This window comes from Acanthisitta chloris, unplaced genomic scaffold (assembly GCF_000695815.1).
Source record: "Acanthisitta chloris isolate BGI_N310 unplaced genomic scaffold, ASM69581v1 scaffold12864, whole genome shotgun sequence".
In the NCBI taxonomy this organism is placed as follows: domain Eukaryota; kingdom Metazoa; phylum Chordata; class Aves; order Passeriformes; family Acanthisittidae; genus Acanthisitta; species Acanthisitta chloris.
Genome location: NW_008667715.1, coordinates 64,119 through 82,998, shown reverse-complemented (window position 1 = coordinate 82,998; position 18,880 = coordinate 64,119). Strand labels below are relative to the sequence as shown.

General features: G+C 42.9%; 1 protein-coding gene across 1 annotated transcript in view; it reads right to left on the bottom strand.

The window, feature by feature from the left end:
- SCAPER (S-phase cyclin A-associated protein in the ER) overlaps nucleotides 1-18,880 on the bottom strand; it is a gene marked incomplete at its 5' end in the record, with an annotated part of 96,991 nt that overhangs the window by 14,112 nt on the left and 63,999 nt on the right. The window contains 3 exons of the mRNA XM_009072621.1: nucleotides 5,113-5,262; nucleotides 7,928-8,165; nucleotides 17,029-17,184. Of these exons, the coding sequence (XP_009070869.1) occupies nucleotides 5,113-5,262; nucleotides 7,928-8,165; nucleotides 17,029-17,184 (544 nt within the window). The remainder of the gene's footprint in view (nucleotides 1-5,112; nucleotides 5,263-7,927; nucleotides 8,166-17,028; nucleotides 17,185-18,880) is intronic.

Genomic DNA, 18,880 nt, shown 5'->3' with positions numbered 1-18,880 from the left:
TAGTCCCTTCCAACTGTGCAGGTGTCCCAGCAGTGCCTGTAACCACAGGATCTGCATACACAGATATCTGTATGTGAGATACACTGTGGGACAAACTCTGCTGCTATTTGGGGACAGAGGTAATATTTGCCACACCAAAAAAATGCTAAGAAGTAAGAAAATATAACCTAAAGCAAATAATCTCATGCAAAAGGGAAAAGATAACCTTGGGATGAAGCTTTTCCAGGGGACTACCTACCATGCTTTGTGTGCTGGGAATGTCATAAATTCCCTGATCCTTCCAGGACTGTGCCTACCACACAACATTTTAATGTCTTTAAGCACTGTATTTATACCTGTGATATTGCTGTGTCACCTTTCATTGACTGAACAGAGGAGAAACTTCTCTCCCAAAACATCCTACTGCTCCTTCCTCCGTTAACTGGAGCTGCCTGGGATGACTGAAACACGTTTGGCAAGAAATTTTCCACACTTATACAGCAAGGAGAAATTTCCAGTAAGTGACTGAGACTATTACAGCTAATTCCATGTGCTACTATTTTCAACATATGGATTATTAGATAGTAACAATTCGATTATTTATAAGCTTATAAGAAGATGTTATTGATACGAACACAAGTGTCTGAGGATAGAGAGAGAGGAGTTAGTTAGACCTATGCAACTGGAAGACAAATTTTTGGGGATGAAATCCCCTCAAGAACACACATGTGTCTCCAGATTTTCCCCAAATCTTCTGACAGATGTTTTTGCTTCTACCTACAAGCCCCAATGTGATAATCAAGTTTTTAAAAGCTGTATACACTTTTCCTGAGCTCTTTCACAGAGAATTTGTTTTGCAATTTGGTAATAGTATCTATTAAAAGTACACAGTTCCATATCCTACAAATCCCCAGAGTTAGTGGGATCCTTCTGGAGCACTCCAGATACAGTGTGTGCCAAGGGGGCTGGGAGAACAAAAGCTATTTTGATTTAAATAAAGGCATGGCAATGCAAATGAATAATGCAGCCTCTTCTGGAGCCTGAGCCTGAGCATCTGATTTGTGAGGACTCTGCAGATGAAAAATATTCCCTAACTGCAATGAATATGGAAAGATTTCTATTCCCAATACAGCAATGTGAAAGAAGCCAAATCGTCTGTCACTCGTGTTAATTTAATTACAGGACCACATTCAATTACCCAATATAATATGCAAATGAGCTGAGCTGACAGCGCATGCTAATTATATTCATTATCCTAATTCAATCAAACAATGAAAGGGAATAAAAATGTCATGAAATCGAGGGATATTTTTAATTAACAGGAACACTTTGATTAGGAGCTGTAATTCTCCAGCCTGATCCAATGCAATGGCTGCTGAGAGATTGGACATTGCCTCCATCACTCAGCTCAGCTCTGCCTGGCTGTGCCTGGCTGTGTGTGGGAGCAGATTCAGAGGTGGCCAAGGGAAGGGAACCCCTTTCTCACTCAGCCTCCAGGCAGAGCCAGGGGTGCCCAGGCTGTCTGGCTCTGCAGGGAACACACCGATACAAAACAGACAGTGCAGTTCAGGCTTCACCACTGACACCAGAGAGTTTCAAACAGTCAAAAAAAACTCTCCCTGGGTTTTTTGAAACTTTCAGTTTCATAACTGATTTATTCCTTCGGTGACAGCAGCTGCCCTGGGAAAGCTTTATGAATGTCGAGACAAAATAGGAAAAAAGGAAGGGAATATTACTAATATATTATATGTGGGCAGAGTCAGCAAAATCACCGACTTTTTAAAATAAACAGAGCAAGCACTATCAAAACACTTCGGAATGTGTTCCTTAGGAATCCATTGTCCTCTCTGCTCCTCGACAGAATCACTGGGGCCTGGCCCAAGAGGTAATCGTGGTGCAAACTCTGCCTGGAGGGACCCACCGTGGGCCCCTCCGACCCGAGCCACAGCTCCTGGAGCTGCAGGGAGTGCTGCCCTCAGAGCCACCAGGGAAAAGAACTTCACTTTGCCACTCAGCTCACGAGAAAGACCTTTACAGCTAGTGCAATAAGACAGACCTGTGCTGCATCACGGGGCTGGCACACAGTCCTCGTGGAAGAGTTTGTTCTACGAGCGTGAAATCTTCAGCAAATTGCCCTTTTATGATTTTGACTGCACAGTGGCAACAGTTCCCTTCCCTAAATCACAGTACCACTACAGAAGGTCAGTGTTGGGGTTGACAGGCTGTAAAATTTCCCTTTTAGAAATCTGTTTATTCTCCAAACTGGGAAACTGCATTAATTTATTGATTTTAATAATTCATGCCTTTTTTCCTCTTTTTCCATTCTGCTGCTTTGCATATTTATCTGCTGATGTGGGTTAAGCAAAGGAATCACAAAAGGCACACTGAAAACTCCAAACAACTGTCAGTCTCTTTTTGTTTGGAGTGTTGAAAGGAATGAAAATAAAGCTCAGTTTGCAATAAGGAATTCGGATTTAGAGAGGAAAAGACTAAACTACAAACATTCCCAAACAAATGTACATTTGCCCGCAAGAAGAACGTGAATCTGCCCTGAAATACGTCAGATATTGACTCATTTGAAGCTGGTTCAGATACTAAACAAACAGAGTTATCTGGCTCTACCGAGATGTGTTTTCATAGCTCAAGTCTAGTGTATCTATTTTTATTACACTCTCCTTGCCAGGAGTTCCACACTACTATTTGAAAACTTTCACTGGGAGACCAATTCTTTATTTTTAGTAGGACTCAGCAGATGATCAACAACGAAAGAAAAAAATTGGAAGCTTGTAACGTCATAAAAATTGAGAGCACAGCTGAATGAACAGAAAGCACTTCCCTGTCCATGACAGGCAGCCTGTCCATAGGGGCAACCACACCAACAGCACCTGGAGACAGCCACTGTAAGCAACTGGCACTGCCCTGCCTAGGGGCAACAGGAAAATCAGAGAACCACAGAATCATAGAATTTAAGGGTTGGAATGGACCTTACCAGCCCCAACCCCCTGCCCTGGGCTGGGACACATCCTCCTAGATCAGGTTGCTCAAGGCTCATCCAGCCTGGCCTTGAACACCACCAGGGTCAGGGCAGCCACAGCCTCCCTGGGCAACCTGTGCCAGTGTCTCACCACCCTTAGAGTGAAAAACATTTTTTCTCACATCCAAACTAGACTTTCCCTCCTTCAGTTTGAACCCATTACCCCTTGTCCTATCACTGCAGTTCCTTCACCTTTACCACAACCCTGCCCTGCATTTTGCAAGTACCTGAGTGAAGGATGCTCCAGTTTTCCAAAATGTTTTTTTAAGCAAAAAAGCCAAACCAAAATGCCACTTCCTCAGTCAGAACCTTATTCATAAGGAATATTAGAAATTACATAAAGAGTTCAGTATGTTGTGACATCTCTTGAGACAGCAGCACAAAGCAAAGCACCCTGAAAGACAGTTTTTAGGGTATGAAAAGCACTGATGTACCACAGCTGTTCAATCCAAGACCTAAACTTGACTCTCAGAGCTGCAGAAGCTACCTGTAAATCCTGAGCACTGCCCCAGCCTGGGGGTGGATTAGGGACAGCACACGACCTCAACCCCAGGGGCACATGCTGAAGACTCCAAACCATTGCCCAACCCCCAGCAGGGAAGCATGTCCCAGACAAACTCCTTCTGCACACTCCCAGTGGCAGCCCCCACAGCTGCTGCCATGGCCCAGTGCCCACTGGCCATGGCTGGACCTTCACCCTGGGGCACCAGCCCAACCAGCAATGAGCACTGCAGGCTGCAAGTGCTGAGAGGAAATCCCTCTCCTGCACTATTCCTGGCACGTTTAGAGTGGCAAGTCCTCCATGCAATGAATCACATCTGTTTGTGCTTGTGTGCCAGAAGAGACATTTTTAAACTGCAGAGAAAAGACAACATGGTTTGCTGGCACTCCTGGGTGCCAGCAGGGCCTGTGGGGCAGTGGAGGGACTCACAACAGCAGCGACATCACACGGGTGGCCAAAAGGACCATACTGAAGTGCTGCCACAGTCAGCTCCAGATCCTGAGTGGGATTTGGTTATATAGGGTAGGAAGGCTGCAGGATCCTCCCTCCAGCTGTGGCCTAAGCCACAGAAACATCATCATACAACGACATTAATACTTGTGACAGCACTTGCCAGCTCTAAGGTTCCAATTATAGTCAATAACTGTATCAATGTTATCAGGCAGCTTTTCTCTGACAAGCTGCAACATTTCCTCCTTCTGCTCATCAGCTAACTGAGGGCACTGAGCTCCTCATCCTCAATCCCTGTCCCAAAAGCTGAGCAAAACCAGGAAACAGGTGGTAAAAGTATGGAGAGAACACAGTGAGTAACTTCACAAAATACAGCATTGACCCAAATCATACCCAAGCCATGGGCACCGTAACAGTCTCTACACACCCAGAGTCAGGTCCACACGCTCAAAGAGCCATTGCCAACCAACCTCTGCCCTGGCCAATACACACTGACATCTACATACAAGCTGAGGAAACTTGGAGGGTTTTAAGACTAAAATATTTAAAATATTTTTTGAGTTCTGTGTCTGGGTTATGTCATAAGCTAGTGAGAGAGGTCACAGAGTCCACTGGCAAAAGTGGATAACAATCAAGAAAGTTCAAGGGGAATTTCCACTGTTTGTTGGATAGGGTATTTGGTTTACTACTAAAAAGCTTCAAGGAGAAGAATGGCTTAAACTTAAATGAGCACTCTGGCAAGCAGGGAGATGGCTATACAGGCACTGAAAGACAAGTCTTCATGGCAGAGTAGCTCAGCTGGCTTTAAAAAGGTTCAACTTGGGTACCACAGCCATCTGATCCAGCTGACACAGAGCTGACTTGGAATTAAAAATACCAGTTGCTAAGTATACCTTGGCAGGGAGCAAGGCCAGCTAAAATCAATGCAATGTCAGCGTCGCTGTCTGCACAGGAACACGGAGTTTGCTTATGGCCACAGAAAATTAATGTCTTTGTCTTCAGATACAACTTCTGTTTCTCTTTTGCAAACACATCAGTTTGTGCTCACAGGAATCCCAATACCAGCGTTGGGGGGATTAGTTGTCTGGAGGATCCATGACTGAGTGTGCCCCTGATAACTCCTGATGCCATTCCCCATTTGCCTTACCTGGTTGTCTGTGTTGTTCACAGTGAAGTAACCCACACAGATGATGACCTCGTGCAGCAATCCTTCACAGGTGTGCTGGGAGCAGTACCACAGCAGGGAGCTGATAATGTGCCGGAAGGCGAGGGACAGTCCTTCAGCACCCACAATAGACTGGAACAAAGGCCAAGAAACAGAAATTACAGCCTAGCAGTAAGTTCTAGAATTTGTGCGAATTGCATACACATCAACTGCAGCCTTTTATTTGTTTTGCAAAGTACAGACTATGCTCTTTGACTGTGGAGGAGGACAGACTCAGCTCTCCCATCAGTAACTCATCACTCACAACTGGACTATAACGTTCAAAGCCACAAAAATAAGAAAGGATTCAAATTTTGAAGCAACACAGGAAAAATTGGGCTCTGCTTAGCTGACGTTGAGTGGAGCATTAGGTTGGCCATTTCATCTGACATGCATTACATTTTCCAGGAAAACTTCATGCTAATAATATTTCTGAGGAATAAGCAAAAGAAACCAAACCATCTTCATTTCTGCGACAGAGCAGAATGCATTCCTCATTAACTACTGCTGCTCTGAGCGGAATACAGTGATTAATAACAAATAATGACTTTTCAAACATTAAAAAAAAAGTTAGAAACATCCAAAAGGAGAGAACACTCAGCTGCAAAGCTTCCTGGGATGGTTTTTAAAAGTAGGCAAATTGCTGTAACGTGGAGATTCAGAATTAGATTTTATCTGCGCAGCCTACAGCCTCTATTTAATAAACATGTCAAACAGACAGAGCGACACGGGGTCAAAGGGGAGAACTAAAGCACAGGCAGTGAGCATGACAGTCTCCCAGCTCTGATGAAACAGTGATGCAGGCCTGGGAGAAAACCTCTTTCACTTCAGAGTTTTCTTCGTTTTCTGTCTCGTAGCTTGTGTTAAGTACAGACAGAAATCCCAGGCACAGTTTAGTCTCACCAAACTCCAAATCTACCCAGCAAAAGTAGAACCCTTGGCAATTACACCAGGCTCAGCTGGGGATACTTTCTATCCTGAACCTCGAGCAGCCTGGGAAGTCAATTTTCTAAATTTAATGCCCAATCCAGCCCCCATTTACTGCTTCCATGATGTAAATGCCACGTTCTCAGGCCCACCCTAATTCAATTAGTGCTGTCCACGCAGGCTGTGACCCAGCGCTCGGGTTAAACCTGCCCCGATAACAGCAGGTCAGGGGGCACCCTGGTTTGTGTATAAAACTTAAACCCATCTTTCAAGGAAACTATGCTTCCTTTTGAGCCAGAATTAATATCAGCTCAGGATCCTGCATTGTTTCTCACCACCATCCTTCAATTGCTTGGCCTGTCAAAGTCAATGAAATATGTCCCTGTGAGCCATCTGTGCTCATACCAACTCTGGGACACCAGAGCTCTTCTGTTAATCAACCCCCCTATTCCATAGTCCTGCTGATACGTGATAAAACTAGTCCTTAGAGAGAATCATCCCACAGGACATACACAAAGTAATGCTGGTGGCTGGTTACAAACACTGAGACACAATGGCATTGGGAGAGGGATAAATACAGAAGACATTGTTCTAAAAATGACTAGTGGTTTCCTGGGATATCAGGGAGCATCCCTGCAGGCAGTGCCACAGCTCCCCTGCCACCCAGTTCAGGTGTGCCCCTGGCACACACCTGCAGTACCCACAGCACTGGTGCACAGCCAGGCTCAAACCCAGAGGCACTCAGCAAGGTGCAGAAGAGAACTATTTTGTACCCTTTGACTTAGAGAAAGAAAAGGGAGTCAATAGCATGAGTGAGGGTTGTTTTACATGAATACTCTGTTTCTGTGCCCTGCAAGGAAACCCTCAGTGCACTGGGTCCTGCAGCAGCATCCGTTTCTATGTGCAAAGTCTTGTTGCTGTGTCAGACAAACTGAAGGTACTGAAAGTCAAGGCAAGAAATCCAAACTGGAGGAGACTTACACCAAATGCTTCACCCATGCAGAGCTCTTGCTGAGTTTAAGGCAATTCAGAAGGAGTGTGTGGTACAACTCATGTACACATTGCATGTTCAAAGAACAAGCAATCTGTTCTGATGACTTGCATGAGACTGATGCTGCTCACTGTGTTTACAAAGCAATACTTTTTGACATCTGTTTTATGTTACCAATACAACAACTTTGCCCATTTACCTGAGAAATGTACCAGTATTGGTATTGTCCTTGTAAGGCAAAATGACTCACTCACACTTGAACTCTCTTCACAGAAAAAGGCAAGCAGAGACTTACCTTCTCAGGGCTCAAAAGACAATATTTTGAGATTTTTTTCCCTTAATAAAAATGATGAAAAGTTCGATTTCCAATTGTTGGTTAATAAAATTTTACTTGGCTAAAAAAAATTAGTATTAAGCAATTTTCAGTTTCAGCTGTACAATCTTAAAGCAAGAGGCCACTGAAAGCACTGGAAAGTGTAAATTGTGGTTAGAATATAAGCAAATCCTTTCACATTAGAACAGTCATTTTGTGCTTTCGACCAAGACTTTTCTGGTACATTTTTGGTTTATTAAATATAAAAAGTACTATGCCAGAAGTGAGTAAAAAAGAAGCTAGAAGACATAACAGAGTTGATTCAGCATTTCATATATTCCAGGTTTTCACTTTTTGGCTTGATTTGTTAGCCACAGTTATCTGGTGGAAACAACAAACTTTATGCATGAAACCTAAACACTTAACCATGAAAGTTCCTTCAATAAGGTCTTAAAGACAAAACTTAGTCCAAAGGCGTAAGCAAAAATCAACATTTTCAGCATCAGAAAAGTTAGAAAACGTGTTACCTGGAAGGCAGGCAGGTCAAGCACAGCAAAGCTGTTGAAGAAACGTAAACTCTGAATGGCAACCTGGACTGTGTTGGCAGCATAGCTGTCCTTGGGGCTGGCTGTGTTCGGGTCGGAGATCGTCCCGTGGAACAGAACACAGTACAGCATGTGCAGGACTCCAACCAGATCCGTAGCCTGAAGAGCTGCTGTTAGTCCTGTGGGGTCCTGACGTGTGTTGTCAAATATGTTCCAAGATCTGCCAGAGAAACATAAAGCTGCCTGAGGAGCAGAGCAGTGGGGAAAGCAGCTAACGAGCCCAACGCCAGCAAAACAGTGAACTGCTCACCAGGAAAAAATTGATGCCTAATGTGTCAAGAAAGCACAACAGTTGAAGAAATTCCTTTCACTAACCAGGGCACTGTCTCACGCTGCACCATTCACTGTCTTTCCTCACACAGTGGTGTTTGTGCCCCTCACCAGTGCGAGGCCATGCAGGAATCTTTCAAGCTGGAAGCCTGGGGGCACTTTGGGAGCACTTTGGGGGCTCCATGCAGGCCCTGTCTCAGGCCAGGAGCACACCCCCACCTTTTCTGCTTGCAGCAGTGGTGGGAGAGCTCCCAGAGCCTCTCACTGCAGCACAGACAGGCTGCAGCACTGGAACAAACTGCCTACCTAAGCAGCAAAATCAGTTACTAGGACCAGATGATCTTAATCAAATAGTTCTGCAGGAATTTAAGAATGAAGTGGCTCAGCAGTAAGAAAACACATTACTTCTCATTTCAGTCAGATGCTGTTACGGGAGATTGTAGCAGGGCAGCAAAGCACAGAGGGTAGGAAACACTTGAGACAAACCAGCACAGCTCGTGCACGTGGGAACTGCATTTCTTTGCCACTTCTGGGTTATTTTGGTTATCCAGGATACCAGCATAGACAGGTAAACAACTCAGGATGCCCCTTCCATTTTCACATCCAGACTTTCAGAAGCACTTAACATAATCCCTCCATGATTAGTATGACCCACGTGTTTTCACATGATTAATAATCCAGAAGATGATGCAGGACAACCACTACTAAGGCAGACTCAGGTTGTCACTACTTGGAGGTTAAATAATGTGTGGAAGGCAGGCAAGTACAAAATAAAGTCCCAAAACTCTTCAGCACTCTGAGTTCTAATTCAAACCCATCATGCAAATTACCTGATCTTCACTTTGGAAATACATTTAGTTGATATTGGTGATCAAAGGAAACACTAAACCATTAAGATACAGTGAACAGTAACACTGAAAATACACTACATCAAGGTCTGGTCTTTACCTCATCTATCATGTTTCCATCTTAAAAAAAAAAAGAAGCAAGTGTCAATATCAAAAGAGACTACAAAGGCTGAGTGTATATATTATTCTTTCTTATAACTACAGGAAAATATGACAGGTGATATGTTATAAAAGGACAAATTACATGAGGATATTTGTCCTTTTTATACCAACTAAAAGCAAAGCAATTGGGAAAGTAGTGAAAACAGAACCACTTTCTAAAGTAATCTGTAACTTTGAAGACCTCAGTTTAATACAGCAAAGACCAGACACTCAGAGGGCTCAGACTACTCCTGCAACCAGAGTCAGTAAGGAGATTTCCCTTGCCTAGAACAGCTCTACATGATCTCTTCAATATCTGCACAGCCTTTGAGGGGTCTTCTCACAGCCCTGAGCCCAGGGAAATATGACAGCACAGCACTGGGTTGTACACAACTTGCTTCATTAGCACCCATCTGCTCTCCCCACTGTCCACTCACACCTTTACCTCCAGGATGCAGCTGCTCAGATGACCCCTCTGCTTTTTATCAGCTAGATCACATGTGTTAGTAATGATCTCACCTGAAATTAGCATTTATGGGTACCTTTCCCAAAAAGCAACGTAGCTGTGACTATTTTCCCCAAGACACTAAGGTTTGCTGCACAAAAAGTGGGAAAAATATTAGAGCTCTGTGTGTGTTTGGGTGGAGCTACACTGCACAACAATTTATGGCAAGGCTTTCCTTTTCCTACGCCTGGAAACCATGCCCAAAATCTTCATTTTGAAGCTCTGTGGTCTTTAAGTGAGTGTGTGTGAATGGAGTCAGCAGAGACACTTCCTGAGCCATCACCTGGCCGTGCCAGCTGTGCCCCTGCTGCACAGTTCCAAGTCCTGTGGGCACACAAATCTGGCTGCAAGGAGGGAACAAACCTGGATGGTTGCAAAAGGAAGGGGAGCCAACAGCCCTGGGACCACCACGTTCACAGCTTGGCTCTGTGTGGCTCTGGGCTCCCTGGTACTCCTCACTTCAAAATACCTTCTGATGTGCAGTGATTGATTTTGCAGGATGCAGTAGCCAAACTGTGCTAACCATTCCTTAACTACACTGGAGCAACTAGAATGTTTATTGCCACAGGGTCACATGAGAGCACAGCTCCTCTTGCCAACTAGTGTTTCTTAATTTCAATCTTAGCCTTTTCAACAGTCCAGAAACACTCCCAGTCAAACGATAACCCCAAATTAATTACTGCATATGATACCTCACACAATTTTTCCTGACTCTATGCAATGAGAAGATTGACCAATTTTACCAAAGGTTAAAGTTAGTTTGCTTTCAACTCTCACTCCATCATTATTTTTAAACAATTCCATATGAAAAAGCTTACATAGCTGGATGAAATCCTTTCACCATTTTGTGCTGCTCTGGAGCAGAGAATGAATCAAAATATACATAAAAAAGTCAATTGTAAAATAGCTCAAAACGCAAACATTAGTTTTTTTCACAAAGAAAAGACCAAAAATTTTAAAGTTATACCCCAGGACAAAGCTGTTAAATAGAAATTAAAAACCTGTCTGCTAGATTTGGTGAAGGAACTGCTGGAAAGATTTATTTTTGACGTTGTGTTAGGGTCAATGTGTATGTGAACCATTAGCTCCTGTTGGGATTAACTGTCAGTCACATCACTTTAAGCCTCAATGTTTACAGGTAAAATACATTATTAATACTCAAATCTATATGAGATGCTGAAAAAAATCAAGCAAATTTTGGTCTCTGGTGCTTTGAGTGAGTTTGGTCTGTACAGCAATGAACTTCATACGTTGAGCAGATTATTAATCCACCTCAAAGGTAATCCCAGTGAAAGGTCAGTGCTAACTGTGAGGACAGACTGGAGTAAAAACCCACAAAAACAAATCTGTGTGAGGATGTCACCCAAGAAAAGGAGGTTTTACCTAACTGAAGAGAACAGATTCCTACAGTTGTACCTCCTTTAAATTCTCCCATTTAAAGCAGCTTTGTCTCTGTGTCTGTAACATCTGCCAAAGTGAAATAGTCACTGTGGACAAAACCCTTCAATTAATCCCTGAAGGGAACCAACACGTACCAGATTTTTCACACTGACTGACATAGCTGAGAAAACAGGACTTCAAACCTCACCAGTCTATACACTTAACACAGAAAAACAGGCAAATATTTACATTGCAGCCAAACAACCTGCAGGATCTTAAAAGAACAGCTTAATGAAATGTAGGGAATTTTCAGCATGGGTTGCCACAACGACTTTTAGCTTTGGCCATGAAGGAGTCTCAGCAGTTGGAAAAGGGTTTATGACTTACAAAAAAGGTTTAAGAACTCATAAATGTGGATATATCCATCCCAACAAAGAGAGATACTGAACAGTGGTACTAGATTGCTTGAAATACACCACTATTGAAAACAGGAATTCAGTGCAGCCTGATGAGAAACAGCAGAGTCTGCAGAGCAGTGTAGAACTACAATTTCTCCAAGCTTCAATAGGAGCAAACTGTTTATATCTGGAAATACATTGTTTTAGAAACTGACTGGGCTAACAAGCAGACAAATCTCCCCAAGGGTACACACTATCATCTTTGGATACCTGAAATATACACTCCTGATTAAAACCATGGAGAGAAATGCAAACATGACTTTCCAAAAGGCTTAGAATATAATCTGTTGAGGGGGTTTATTACTAGGATTGAAAAACTATCATTAGTACTTTTTGCTCCTAAATTATTTTATCTAGACAGATGCCAAAATAAAAAGGCAAAGTAATAATAAAAGAAGAATAAAGAAGCATTTAGTACCTGTCAGACCTTGTTACAACTCACACTGTTGAGCCTGTGGAAATGTGACGGTGTGAAACCTTTCAGTAACTTCAAGTACAAGTTTTAGTTAGTTTACAGGACTTGCTGGAGCTGCTGACTCTTGGCAGTGGTGAGAAGCACAACTGAGGTTCAGACAGACTTCCACCTGACTCACCATCCAGGAGCCAAAACAGACATTGTCTTAATTACTGCAATAAAGCTGAAAACAGACTCCTTTTCCCTGCATCCCTGGCATGCCAGCCACGCTTTCCCTGGATCCCTGCAGCTTTCTGCCCCTGCAGCTTGTAATCCACAACTTCACTAGCTGTTGACACAGATTTATGTAGATTCCACCACTGGTTTGAGATAATATAACAATTACAATTCAGTTACTGCACTGCTAGGACATCATATTTCCCTGGTTACAATTCAGTTACTGCACTGCTAGGATGTCATATTTCCCTGAGTTAACGAGGGAACTTGCAGACATTTAACAGCAAAGTTTTCAAACAGCTGCTGTCCCAAGAAGCTACAAAATTTGCACTGTTCTCCTTATGCACAACTCACTTTCCTCCTCTACCTGTGTTACTGCTCTCCACTGACCTGCCCTAAGGGAGAACATTCCTCCCCAGTGATTAACCCTTACACTGCACCACTAACAACAGTTTCCTCCTGCTCTTTGCATCAACTCTGGTTGCTATGAAACTCTTCACTCATATTAATGGGCAAAAGTGAAAGAAAGCATTAACTATAGCCCTCCATAAAGTAACAACAGAATTCTTGGACAGGAATCTGAGTTCCAGAGACTTACAGGGCAAAAAGAGATCCAGACTTGATTCACATTGGGCAGCACAGGAAAAGACAGGAACACAAGCAAAATCCTTGCTGTGCTGGTAAAGGACTTGCCATATAGTTTCTTCCCTAGTCTTTGCTCCTGCTTTTAAGGAAGGCTGAGCTGGGCAGCATGGCCTTACCTTTGCTAATGCTTCTTGCATTCCATGTCTGCTCACCATTTTCTGCCCTGTGGGTACAAGCCAAGCACGTTCCAGATGTGTACTCAGGGCTCGAGGGCCCAACATGGGCCTTGTGTCCCTCACAGTTACAGTAATACACCCTGGAAAAAAGGGATATTGTCCTGGACATTGCTACTGGACATCTGAAATGGGACACAAACTGCTGGAGATTTATGTGGCCATATAAACCACTGCTACTCTGTATAAAGTCTATTTAATATTTTGCTTTCTTTCAGGTTAATAAAAACGCTCTCTGCTTTCAATTCTGGCTACTGTTCCTCTTAATGGTGAGCAAAAACCAGTTAAGTATTATCACAGCCACAATTTTCAAGCCTGTGCACCAAATGTCAGGTTCATCTTCTGCTCAGCAGAGACAGCTCAACACTCAGACATGCTGCATTTTGTGATTTCTCCTACACACCCTAAGGGGCAACATGCTGTTTTCAGCTCTCATACACTTCCTTTTTTAACCCATCAGGGAGAGCAATGGATGCAAGACAGCATCAGAAAAATGGGACTTGCAGTTGGAGGTCTCAAGTCACCCTCAATGACTCTCACTGTGTAACAGAAAAGGGCATAAAGATCATCAAAACAAGGTTCACCCAGGGTTATAAGCTATTAAGGTTTTCAGCATCTGAATCTTTTCTACCCATTGCACAGTGTTGGGGAATGTGCTATTCCAGCCACAGCAAAACTTCAATTAACAGAATCAATCAAGCCTTTATTAGCCAGTATCAAAAATGATAACTTGAGAAGTAAGATCAATAGCAAGTTCAATCTTTTTTAAAGACCTTGATCATAAATGGAAAGAAAATCCCTCTCTCATAATAGGATATGTTTATCACACATTTTCAGAATGGATTCCTTCATTTCAATCACATTTTATGAGGTTAAAATTGAGAATCCTCCAATTTATGTTTCTACTTTCCTTTATTGTAGCTAACTCCATGATTTTGGACCTTTTTATTTTTTCACAAGTCTCCCATGGTAATAAAAATGTCTCTATGTTCATGTCTTATAATTTAACCATCTACATTATATCAATCGTAGACCTCATTTAATACTTCATGGTGAGATGTGTGTGTGTATATATGAAACAACTTAAGGTTAATTAATACTTCATGGTGAGATGTGTGTGTATATATGAAACAACTTGAGGTTAGTCTCTAATAATCACCATAGTTGTGACACTTTGCCCGACACAGAGGTGCAGGGATGTACTTGACTGAGATCTTTTCCTTCCCTATAGATCTGTTTTCCATGACCTGTTCAAACAAACACTGGGTATCAATTCAGAGCTTGGTTTAGAAATATTCTGCTCAATTTGGGAGCTTTATGAAATGTTCTTGAGAGCAAGATAGGAAAATCTAGACTGACAGCTCTTCCTACATCAGAAATGGTCTATATTTTTCATACCCACAGGACAGGATCTCTTAGCTGTTTCAAACTCGAGTTGGAGTGTTTAGCTTCTTGCCCTCTGGGGATATGGCAGATTACAGCTGCAGGAACGTTCCCAGCAGCCTGGTAGGGTCTGGAAGCACAGAAGGAGGATCCCACAGTCATTTCCAGCTCACAAAGGATTTCATTGTTGCACTGGGTTGCTCTGAGCCCTAAGGTGGTCCCAGGGTATAAACCACCCAACATTTACTGTCCTGCCTCAGCTTCCCACTAAGCCACTGAGAGCTGCACACAGGACAGACAGCACTCTATAAAAACACTCTAAGGCATTTAATAGGGAATGACAACTTTTCATATGGCAAAGAACACCCTGAAAAAGTTCTATCAGAAAAAACAAACTAATTTTGTGGCCCCTCCATCCCACCACAACCATCAAAGAGCACGGAGAAGTTTCCAACCTGAAACCATAAAATACAGGAGGATATATCAAAAGAACAATTCAAAATTGCTTTTCAGCAATGGTGAAAACTTGCCCTTATTTTGGCAAAGCTTCTTGTGCTACAGTGTCAGAGCACTGGTGAAACTTCCTGGGCCTTTTTCCTCAGTAAGAACTGCAGGTTTGGTGCTCAGAGTGGTCAGTTCCTGTGAGGTGCAGGGGTGGGACACAGCAGGCTGGGCTGGAGCTCAGGCAGTACCAGCTGAGGTGGAGAAGGAGCAATGTTGGGTTTTGACTGAACAGGCTGCATTGCCTCCTCCCACCATTTCCCAGGAATGAAAGAGGCATCTGTACTTCTGGCACAGGGACCACCTTTTGTGCTGCAGCTCAGGTGTCATACCCCATGTATTACTGCAGTGTGACATATTTAAGAATTCAATAAATCTGAGCTCTGTTTCTGCCACCTTAATCTGTGTTTGGCAATACCTTTTCCCATTTAAATCACTTTGAACACTGAGGATTTCTGTAACGTGGCAGAATTACACTCTGCATTCACTCCTCAGATGAGAGTGGGCTCAGGTGATGAAAGACATCTGATTCAAACTGCCCTTCTAATCAGTTACACCAAAGCTTTTGATCTGGAAGACAACAGTTTTGAAATCTCCAAATACATTCCTCTCATTTCTTTTCATGCTCAAAGGAACAATCCAACCTGGAAATCGAGAACAATCAGCACCTTTGGATAAAATCCAAAGTGTTGCTGTTATATGCAGGTAGTAAGATCAGACACTTCTTGGTTTAACTGTGAAGAAAAATGCTTAACCCTCCAAAATGACCCTGCTGCTACAGAGAACAGATGATCCTGAAGGAAGTACTTGTGCAGTGCTGTGTTATTTTGGGGTGCAAACATCTCCTATACCTGGGTGAAGCACATGTCTGCTCCAGGAACTGCACATACTGTGTCCCTCACTCTTGTAGCTACAACTATTACTCCACTAACAGAAAGCTGATTCTTTTGTTATTTTATTTAGTGAGCATTTGACTTCTGGCAGTGCTCTCCTGCAATGCAAAACACCAAGTTGGCAGCTTTCAGAAAGGGAAATCTCACTCAGTTGGGATGGTCTCTTCGGGCTCATATTTCTTGCAGTTCTTTTTCCATCTGCCTGTGTCCATAGGTTAGCAGCAACAGCTCTTACCTACAGCTTTGTTTCATCTTTTATGCTTTAATAACTCTAGTTTTTCCACCCTAGCATCATTTTACCCTTCAGGAATGCACTGTAAAGTTCTGTCAGCCTTGATTTCTCCTGAAATGTGTAACAGTAATGAGTTCTAGTAGGTGCACCCAAAGCTCTGAGATTCTGACTCTCACCTGAGTGTCAGTCTATCCCACACTGCATCACAGAAGTCCAGACCTGCTGGCAGCCTCATGCACTCCCCACAGCCCTGGGGGACATCTGGGTTACAACAACTACCATTTTGCCTTAGAAAATTCCCTGACAAATGTAGTAATGCTTTTCTGTACAGAAAATAGAATTCCCGTACTGACATTGGCATTTTAAGGAGCAGGAGATGAATTAGGCTGCTCTAGAGACACAGAATCACAGAATCAATCTGGTTAGAAGAGACCTCAAAGATCATCAAGACCAACCCTACCATGGTCACTAGACCATGGCACTAAGTGCCACATCCAGTCTCAGCTTGAAAACCTCCAGGGATGGTGAATCCACCACCTCCCTGGGCAGCACATTCCAATGCCTGATCACTCTCTCTGTAAAAAATCTCTTCCTAATATCCAACCTAACCCTCCCCTGGCAGAGCTTGAGTCTGTGCCCTCTTGTCCTACTGGTGGCTGCCTGTGAGAAGAGACCAACCCCCAAAATTCAATCAAGAGCTGATTTTACCTGATAATAAAATACCTCTTGAATCCCTTAGGCCTGGACACTCCAAACTACCAGTGAGAAAACCCATCTGTAATGCTGACCAAAGGAGATGGAGTTTGCAATTCTGACAAATGGCTTACAAGAATCAATCCTCAGTGTGGGTCACTAACCAGAGTGTGCTGTGAGAGGCTGAGCAGAGTGAACCCTCTGCACTGTTTCCTTGCCAGCAGAGCAGAGCAGCTGCTGCCAGCCCCATCTCCTGAGCCCCAGTCCTACCTGCCACTGACAGCGACGCAGAGCTGGCACATCCCGTGCAGCATGGCCGTGGCACCCTGCAGGAAACTGGCTGTCTTGGCATTCTCATCAACAGGGCCTTGCACAGACAGGAAGCAGCAGCACAGCTTGTCTACCAATCCTATGTTCACCACATAACTAGAAACAGAAGGAAAATTGGATTAAAAAAAACAACAGTCCCATGCCAGTTTGGGTAACTTTAAGTAATATTTGCTTCTCTACTATCAAACCACACAAACTGCAGGTTGTGATGACTTAAATACTCTTTCTGCAAGGGTTCAGTAAAACAATTCCCATTACAGTAAGTTCAGATCTGGCACTCTGTGACTATCAGTAGTTTTTGTTAAGAGAACTGTCTGTGGTAGGATAATTTGTATTCTACTGTACAAGAAAGATGAGTGTAAATGTTTATTTTACCATACTGCTAGAAGGACAATGGAATTTTGCCATAGTTAAATGATTTATAATAATCTTGATAGCTCTGCAACAGCACAATTTCTTTTTAGCATGAAGAGGTAAACTTTGCAGAACACACTAATTCAAGAAGACAATGATGTTACCCAGATAAGGTTTTATTGCAATCCATATATCACAGCAACTACTGCCCAGTCCTTGGGTCCTTCTCCCTTTTAAATATATGTGGAACAGCTCAGGGACTAATAGGATATGCAGGTAACAACTTTCTACCATCAGTGTAGAAGGATCAGGAGCTCAACTGAACTCAATGCAGAGAGAATCAGGCTTGGGTTTTTTTGGCCATGGTTTTTAAACTGAAAATTCCTCTTTATTTTTTAGTATCAGGGTAGATCAGATCATCATTGCTCATCAGATCACTACTGCTGAAGTTTCATCTTTGAATTTCTAATAGTTTGGAACCCCATGCCAAAAAAACCTGTGCTCTGCCCTATGTACCAAGATCTCTCTATTGGTTAGCTAATGCTTCTTGCAGAAGCTGTACAAATATTTACTAAACACAACCATTCCCTCACAACAGGTCCAACAGTCTGACCTGGAAAAAACAGGGATTTTTAAGAAGAGGGAAGAAAACCTCCCCACGTTTCAGACAGTGCTGCGATTTTTAAGAAGAGGGAAGAAAACCTCTCCACATTTCAGACAGTGCTGTTGCTCAGACTAACTTCTCTTCAAAGCTAGACTTTCTGCCAAAGTTCACCCTGCTGACACAAAGCTTCAGGAAGCAGTGGAAGGAATTGAGGATAAAAATACACTGGATATAAAGTAAGAAGTCTAACTGCAGTATGAAAGATTTTTAAAGCTGCTGAAGTACAGCACTTCAAGACTTAAACACTTCAAGATGCACAAAGGTTATTTATTGCACACTCATTGCTCAGGGAAATTTGTCTGTTCTATTTAGCAAGAGAAAACGTTTCCAGCATTAGGTTTCTTGCAGATTTGGATGTAAGCAATCCACCTGATCATACAGGTGATAAGCAAGCTCTCTTCTATTAGCAGGATCATTCCAGGAACAGAGCTGGGTGTTAGATACATCACAGTCACAGAGAAATGCTGAGTGCTCGAAATAGCTCTGTGAAATAGGAGGGGAGAGGAAGAACTAAATAAAATAGAGCTAATACTGATAGGTGATTAGTCACAGAAAGGAATAACATCCACCTGATCATACAGGTGATAAGCAAGCTCTCTTCTATTAGCAGGATCATTCCAGGAACAGAGCTGGGTGTTAGATACATCACAGTCACAGAGAAATGCTGAGTGCTCGAAATAGCTCTGTGAAATAGGAGGGGAGAGGAAGAACTAAATAAAATAGAGCTAATACTGATAGGTGATTAGTCACAGAAAGGAATAACTCACCAAGATT